Here is an 8,661-nt window from a genome sequence, read left to right as displayed (position 1 = left end):
GTGTTCAAGGCCAGGTTGGACGGGGCTTGGAGCAACCTGGGCCGGGGGGAGGTGGCCCTGCCCAGGGCAGGGGGTTGGAACGAGATGATCTTTATGGCCCCTTCCCACCCAAACCATCCCGCGATCCCACAACTCTACGGGGTGCCCAAGCTGAGCTGCCATCACGCTGCCCGCGGTGCACGTCGGCTCAGAGCAGGACGCTCTGCAGAGGAAGACGCCAGTTGGGACTAGAGACACTCCGGGCTTGCAGAAGAGCCGTCTCCTGGAGCACGGGCGATGGAAGAGAAGCTCCTCCTGCCCCGACCTGGAGCTGCTGGAAGTGCCGGTGCCTCTGCCAGCCCACAGGGCGCCGTGAGGCTGAATTCCCCGGGGATGAGGAACTTTTGGGAGCCCATAGGGAAAGGCACTACTGCGGCGTGACGCTGAGCCCTGACCCCGCTCCTCTCCAGCTACGCACCCGTCTCCCCTCCGACACCCGGAGGTGGGAACGTACCACAACACTTCTTAATGCCTTGATGAGTTTTGGATACAGGACGCTTTCAAGAGGAAGAGAATGATCGTTGTTTTGTTGCAAAACAGAAAAACAGACCCCAAACTTCCCTGCCGGCACATGGGCTTTTATCTTGTAGCTGATGGCAACTGACAAACATCATTAATGCAGTGCCTCCGAAATTAAATTAAACATATGGACTGTGGCTGTCTAATTGGAAGAGTGAGGGCTGTGAAAATTGGGAAACATTACAAGGCTAAAGGACAGGTCACCGAAATCTCCAGCAGCACAGCTGAGACTTGGCGGGGGCAAAAAAAAATAAAAATGGTTCTACTCTGAAAAACGACTTTGGAAAGACAGCAATTTGGGGCTGAAGGCTTCCTTTTTCTCATTCCGGCTCACCGGCGTCACAGCCCCCTGAAGCCACGCCGGGTAACTCGTGTGGGTATCAGCAACCTTAAAACCAGAAGCGGTGACGGAGGCGGCGGGTTAAACGCCACGCGACGACCTTGTTCCTGCGGCAGGCTCGCGGCAGGCGCAGCCCCTGGCTCGGCCGGCTGCTCTCGGCCGTCCCCGAGCCGCTCGTTACCTCTCTTCTGACGGGCGAGCGCGGCTCACCTCCCCCGGAGGCTCTTCGTCTGATGGGCTGAGAACCAAAAGTCATAACAACTTATAATCCACCCAATCGGCTGCTGTGGCTGGATAAACCAATTTCAGCTCATCGCTCTTTACGGAGGGACCGCGCCGTAAAAAAAAAACCAAACCCCAATCCCGCATCCTACTGCAAAGCGGAGCAAGTCATTATTTAAGACTAGTTCCAACCTAATGTACGCGAAAGGATTGCACGGGATCCAGAAAACCAGCAGGCGCTCTGGATTTGGGAGGGAAAAGCTAATGAAGGTTTAAAATTCCGCAGGCGGACCGGCGCCAGCGAGCCAAAGCCATCAGCGCCCCAGGCTCTGCCTTCGCCACGGCCACCGCAGACGCAGCGCCCGGTTCTGCCGGCTTCGGGTTAAAAAGCTCACCCCGTGGGCTACGTCCGCCAGCAAACCATTTGTAGGGAATGTCATCTTCCAGCTCGAGACGCTCCCCAGCCAGCAGCGAGACCCCACTGCCGAGGTGACAAAGGCCGAAAGGGGACGGAGAGCCAAACCCGGGGCTGGCACCACCCCAGCTTGCGTTCGTGTTTGCCCCCCGTGAAGTATCTAATTATTCTCCCGCTATAGCGCTGGAGACAAGTCCCACCCAGCTACGGATATTCAAAGACTTCTTAATTTTCAATTAAAGTCAGGACTCATCCAAAATGTGGGAAAAATAAACACAACTCGTCCGACGCAGCCAAAAGCTTTTTGTTTCGCCGGGTACCCAAATGAGACGCGTCGTCGTTACGGCTCTGCCAGTCTGTAACGAGGGACCAGCCTGGGTGCCGGACACCTTTTACCGCCGAGATGTTTTCATCAGCATTTCTACCTGATTTTAGGTAATTATTGTACCGTGAAGGGCCTTTCTCCCTCTCTCCCCTTCGCCTTTGCAACTCGGGGAGCCCTGTTCTGCTCCACCAGTCACTCGGAATGGTCAACAGTCGTCACACTCCATTGCTGACCATTGTCCGCCGGCAAAGGTGGGAGGCTCCCGAGCCCGTCCCTCTGCGGAGGGGCAAACAACGGGGCCCGTTGCTGCTCGGACATCAAAGTTAAACAAACGGTCCCCAGCCCTCGCCTCCGTGCCCGTCTTAAGGAACTTCCCGAGGAGGTCACGACTTTCAGCTTGTCATAGCACACATCAAAGTTTGCACCACACACGAACTCGGCACACGGATTGGAATCGTGTCGCCCGAGAGCGGATATTCAGCCTTTGTGCGCCCCTTTAATCCTGTGTTTTCCCAAGTAATTAGGCTTTTTTGCTTATGAACTTGTGACTAAGTAAAGCATCCCTGAGAGGTTGTAACATCAAAGCTCATTCTCCCGTCTGTCCCGCGTTTTCCAAAATTGGATTTCTTTTTCTCTCTTTTTTTTTTTTTTTTTTTTTTCCCCTTAAATAAAAAACTAATTGAATTTAGTTGTAGACTGAATACATTTAAGAGGGTCTTTAAAAGGTTACAAGAAGCCACGGCGATCAGCATGGGAACTAAGGAGGGAGGGCACAGCGTTCAGCCTTTTTGCTTCATAAAGGCCTCGCATGAAAGACCCAGCGACCGCCCCGCCAGCCAGGAGGGACGCGGCGGCTCCTGCGGGAGCTATCGCTGACGGTGGGGTGTTCCGTTGCCCACCCCAAGGACATCCCAAGGTTACGGATTCATCGGAGGCCAACATCTACTCCTGTCAATTCAGCAGCCGCCTCTCCGGGATTGCAGAGCCGCTCACCTCCGTCTCCCCCACGAGGCAGCGGGCATAGGAAGGGCGAAAAGCCCCCTCGAGTTTAACTCGATGGCACACCCCAAACCAGCCCAAACTTTCTGGAAACGCTCCGTGTTGCTCAGTAGGACTTTACCCACAGCGGGAGGGCGGCCGGGGAGTGCCTTACCCACCCCGTGACGATGGACACCGAGACAAACGTACCTGGAGTTTCTGCTGATAGCTGCCACCATGAGAGCGGTCCAGCCCAGCTTGTGTCTGGCGTTCACGTCTGTGCCTTCCAGCAACAACCTGGGCAGAAGAGAGACACCGTCAGGAAGATGACGCGGAGAAATCATCCCGAGCGAGCTAACGATGGGAAGCGGAAGTTTTTTCCTTCGCCGGCAGCTGCTCCAGCGCAGCCTGGGAGACCCAACAGGAAAAGTTGATTCAACGCAGTTTCTCATCGGCTACCAAACGGCACCGACCCGGTAGGGGACGGCAAGCACGGGCCTTCCAAACGGGGTAACGCCAACCACTCGGATTTCTTTATTTTTTTATTTCTCTCTTCTGTTCAGTCTAACAGCCGAAGAACCAACCAGCAGCAGGACGGAGAGCGAAGCTCCTTAACCTACACCCTGATGACAGGTTCGGATCTTCAGGCCGCAGTGGAACCATTACGGTTTCCAAAAAAGCTCGGCAGATCTCCAGAGCCCATGTCAACAGGAGATGTTTTACCGTTTTCTCGCACGACATGAGAACAAATCACAGAACGGTCAGGGTTGGAAGGGACCTCTGGAGATCATCTCCTCCAACCCCCAAAGACAAAAATGAGATAAACACAAAAAATAGAGGGCATCAAGCTACCCTTGGTGCTCTTCCTGCAACATTTGCTCAGCCTTTGCACCGTTTCCCTAACCCCTCCCGGGCATCTCTTCGCAACTTTGCTCCCACATGGCTTCTGACGGCTCTTACACTGCTCAGACTCTAAAGCACCAGGAGGCTTCTCCAACCCTTCTGCATCCTCTGGTCCTGCAGCAGCAACGCTATTGCCCTTAGCACCAGATTCCCAGCAGCACCTTACAATGGCGATAGTTCCCAGAGACAGCCAAACTTATCCAACCCTTCTCTCTCTCATGGCCAACCACTCCATCATGGAATCACGGGATGGTTTGGGTTGGAAGGGACCTTGAAGATCATCTCATTCCACCCCCTGCCCTGGGCAGGGCCACCTCCCCCCAGCCCAGGTTGCTCCAAGCCCCGTCCAACCTGGCCTTGAACACCTCCAGGGATGGGGCAGCCACAGCTCCTCGGGGCAACCTGCCCCAGGGGATCACCACCAGCACAGGAGAGAATTTCTTCCTCACATCTCACCTCAATCTCCCCTCTGTCAGTGCCAAACCATCCCCCCCCGTCCCACGGCTCCATCCCTGACCCAGAGTCCCCCCCAGCTCTCCTGGAGCCCCTTTAGGCACTGGAAGGGGCTCTGAGCTCTCCCCTTTTTGGCCTTCTCTTCTCCAGGCTGAACCCCCCCAACTCTCCCAGCCTGTCCTCCCAGCAGAGGGGCTCCAGCCCTCCCAGCAGCTCCGGGGCCTCCTCTGGACTCCAGATCACCTCCTCTAGCCAGGCTGTGTGAACACCAGCAGCACAGTCCCAGCCGCCCGCGCTCTCCCACCTAACGCCAAGGGACAGGTCCTTGCAGAAGCCGATTCAGCTCATCCTAAACCCAGCGCCAAACCCATCTGGTATGGATGTGGCCATCCTTTTCAAATTAATTGCCCTCAGCCTGCTGCGGCGGTAAGCCCGTCAGATGGTTAATAAAAAAGCTGGAATCGGCAAAAGGGAGCTAAAGGCACCATATTCCTCTTCCCACAGGTGGAAAACACGAACGCCGGCCCGGCTGCACACAAGGTCTCTGGAAACCCTCCTCCACCCGGGCAAAAATCCTCACGGCGGTTTCAGTAAAAACTTAAACAGGGAACAAATACACTCGTGTAATGCTAACGTTCTTTCCAACCAGCACCGCCAACGCCTACGCGCTGGCTCACGTCTTGAACGCAGTTGAAGGCAGTTCTCTCCCCGCCGACCTGGGAAACCACCCAGGTAATTGTCATCCGAACCAGATGCCTAAAATGATGCGTCTGACGCTCCCGCCGAACGTTTTGCCCCGTTAGACAGAGGCTGTGGGGTGTGGGAGAGAACAGGCAGATGACTTCAGCCAAACTCCACGTAGAAGCACGTCGGGTAACTCTCCCGACCCAACCGGAGGTGTGACACGGGTACAGGCGTGTAACGGGACCGTCCCCTGTCGACGGGGGAGCCAGCGGGGCTGCCCTGCTACTGAGATCCCATAGCTAAAAAAATAGGATAATAACTGGCAGCCTTTATTCCCAGCTCCCGACCGCGGTTCAGGAGGCCACGACTGCTGTAAATGATCCACAGCACCAACAGAACATTTATATTCTCTTTACCGGGGTTACAGTTACAAGTTTAACGGTAATGAGCTATTTGGTAGGTAAACAGTAGGTCCTTGCTCCCAAAAAGTTTGATACTTGATACCACGTGGTAGCAGAGGAACAAATTTTCGCGCAGAATCCTTGCCAGATCTGTGCCCACAGATCTGCACATCGCCAACTCCGGGCGGGCTGCAGCTCCTGCGTCATCAACGGGTCCGGCAAAACCCAGTCTGAGGCAGTGCCCAGGAGCAGCCGTGGCTCCCCCAGGAGAACTGTAGAATCACGGGACGGTTTGGGTGGGAAGGGACCTTGAAGACCATCTCGTTCCAACCCCCCTGCCCTGGGCAGGGCCACCTCCCCCCAGCCCAGGTTGCTCCAAGCCCCGTCCAACCTGGCCTTGAACACCTCCAGGGATGGGGCAGCCACAGCTCCTCGGGGCATCCTGCCCCAGGGGATCACTGCCCTCACAAGAGAGAATTTCTCCGTGATATCTCCCCAAAATCTCCCCTCTGTCAGTGTCAAAGCGTCCCCCCTCGTCCCACGGCTCCCCTCCCTGACCCAGAGTCCCTCCCCAGCTCTCCTGGAGCCCCTTTAGGCACTGGAAGGGGCTCTGAGGTCTCCCCTTTTTGGCCTTCTCTTCTCCAGGCTGAACCCCCCCAACTCTCTCAGCATAAAATCCTTACGCTTTCTCCTTCCTCCAGCGCCTCACCACCGAAAGCGGACGCTAAGAGGGTGCTGCCAGCTCTGCAGCCTCAGAGCACGCCCGGAGGACAGACTGCCTAAAGGGGAACCATCCCTGCGCAGCCACAGAGCTCTCCCGTCCCGGTGCTGTCGGAGGAGCCTGGATGCACAGGCGATGGCAGATTGCTATCTTCAGAGATCAGCTCCCGCTGCGGCTCTGTGCCTGCGCTCACAACAGAGATAAACCAGTCCGACGCAGACCCGCGGCCGCGGCAATTGCCCCCGCTGGCTCGGAGGGATGCTGCCCGCAGGAGAAATCCACACCGCGGCTCCATCCGGGCCGCCGTGCGCGCCGCGGCCCGGCCGCCAGCCCAGTGCCCCCCGCCCCCACGGGGAGCTGTCGCCCAAGCAGCGAGAGACGGGGCAAACCTCCACCGAGACCTTCCCCTCCCCTCTCCCACCCACCCCGACTGCTTCGGAAAATCCTTTCGCAGCCATCGCGACGCCCCATCACCATCCACGCTTTCTCCCAGAGCGGCGTGGAAAGACGTGGAGAAGTTATTTCTGAATTTGATTCTATTTACTTGGCCGTTTGGAAGGGCTCCGAACGCAGGAACTGTGTCTCACCCCCTTTCTGCACGCAGGGTGTCGATCTGATGCCCCACTAGTCACATAAAATCCAGCGAATAAAGGGAAAATATCACTGCAACGGAGAGGGGGGGGAGAGAGGGATGGCAGGAGAGGCACGGAGCCTCCCGAGGAAGGGAGGCATCAGCTAAGCGGGGACGAAGGCAGCCGTAACCCTGCGGGAAGGTGTGCCCGATGGCTGAAACCTCGCAGCCCAACGCCTACCACCGACTTACACCTTTAACGGGGGGTAATTAACGTAGTTCACACCGCATTAACCCCGTTTGCGCTTTAAAGATGCAAACAGACCGTCCCGGTCGCCTTCCACCCGCCACCGCGTGGCTCTGCTGCAAAAGCTCGGGTCGTAACTTCCATACGTCGTGAATTTTAACATCCTCCGTGGGAACTGGGGCTCAACGCTTGAGCATCTCCTCCTGCGAGAGAGGAGGGGACGGCCACCTGCACTCAGAGCCCTCCGCAGCCACTAAAAACGACATTTTAACTCACCGGAAGGCTTTTTTTTTTTTTTTTTTTTTTTTCCCCTACAGATGTACTGGAAGAGCATGTTAAACAACAAATTATCTTTCATTCTTCGCTGAAAAAAAAAAAATAAAATAAAAAATAATGAAATAAGATCCTAGCGCAGCAGCCAAACCTGGTAAAACACAGCGCGTCCGAGAGGAAGGATGCCGGGAGCCTCTGCCGCGGGATTCGATTACAGGCTCGGGGCTAAGATACCAGAATTCATCAAGTAGTTTTCCATTCAGGAATCTCAGATAATCGCAAGCATCTGGAAGGCCGCCTGACCCAGCCTCGCGAGAGAATTCCTAGCGGCGCATCACCTAGCGTAATACGCATTGACATTTCATCTAGGAGCTGGATTTTTTCCCCTTTTTTTGTTTTGTTTTGGGTTTTGTTGGTTTTTTTTTTTACCCCCTCCCCCCCAAAATCATTGCAAGGCGCTCAGCGACTTAACAGATTTTCTACACAACTGAACTTTACGCTCAGGGTCTTCAAACCCACCATTAATTTTTTTCCCTGCCTGATTTCATGGTATAACAATCGATAGAGCGACGACCACCGCTCAGATCCCAGACAGCCAAATGTATTTACCAGCAGGAGTTTGTTGGGGTTTTTCTGGTTTTTGTTGGTTTTTTTTTTTTAATTAAATAAAATCCTCTGATCAATGTTTAGGATGTTTATCCCCATTTTAACCAAAGAAGATCCAGGCCACTCACTCGTACCTCCTAAGGAGCTTCTCACGCGTCTATAGCTCCGTTAGCGCCATTTTCAGTGTTTCTCAAAGGAAAATTTGCCCCTTGGCTGCAGCGGTGCCACCACAACCCACTCACTAGAAGACCCCTGGAGAAGAGCTGTGCTTTCTCTGTTTGGTGATGTCTGTGCGTATTTTAAGGATTTCAGAAAAAACCTTGTGGGTTTTGGTTTTTTTAGGGTTTTAGGGCAGAAAATAGTCCGCTTCTCCAGACTTGTGGGTTAGATGAATGGACAGTGGGGTGGATGGAGAACTGGCTGACAGATAGAGCTCAGAGGGTTGTGGTTAGTGGTGCAGAGTCTAGCTGGAGGTCAGTAACAACTGGTGTCCCTCAGGGGTCAGTACTGGGCCCAGTCCAGTTCAACATATTCATCGATGATCTGGATGAAGGGATAGAGTGTACCATCAGCGAGTTTGCTGATGACACAAAACTGGGAGGAGTGGCTGACACGCCAGAAGGCTGTGCTGCTTTACAGCGAGACCTGGACAGGCTGGAGAGTTGGGTGGAGAGGAACCTTATGGAGTTCAACAGGGGTTCAACAAGTGTGGGGTACTGCACCTGGAGAGGAATAACCCCATGCACCAGTACAGGTTGGGGGTGACCTCCTGGAGAGCAGCTCTGTGGAGAGGGACCTGGGAGTCCTGGGGGACAACAGGATGGCCACGAGCCAGCAATGTGCCCTGGTGGCCAAGAAGGCCAATGGCATCCTGGGGGGCATCAAGCAGAGCGTGGCCAGCAGGTGGAGGGAGGTCATCCTCCCCCTCTGCTCTGCCCTGGGGAGGCCACATCTGGAGTACTGC

General features: G+C 55.1%; 1 protein-coding gene across 1 annotated transcript in view; it reads right to left on the bottom strand.

Annotated features, from left to right (window-relative positions):
• CLPB (ClpB caseinolytic peptidase B homolog (E. coli)) overlaps window positions 1-8,661 on the bottom strand; it is a gene marked incomplete at its 5' end in the record, with an annotated part of 103,707 nt that overhangs the window by 81,474 nt on the left and 13,572 nt on the right. The window contains 1 exon segment of the mRNA XM_009894103.1: window positions 3,049-3,246. Within this exon segment, the coding sequence (XP_009892405.1) occupies window positions 3,049-3,246 (198 nt within the window).

The sequence above is a fragment of the Charadrius vociferus genome, unplaced genomic scaffold (genome assembly GCF_000708025.1).
Source record: "Charadrius vociferus isolate BGI_N301 unplaced genomic scaffold, ASM70802v2 scaffold1140, whole genome shotgun sequence".
Lineage (NCBI taxonomy): Eukaryota > Metazoa > Chordata > Aves > Charadriiformes > Charadriidae > Charadrius > Charadrius vociferus.
This window is presented reverse-complemented; position numbering and strand designations above follow the sequence as displayed.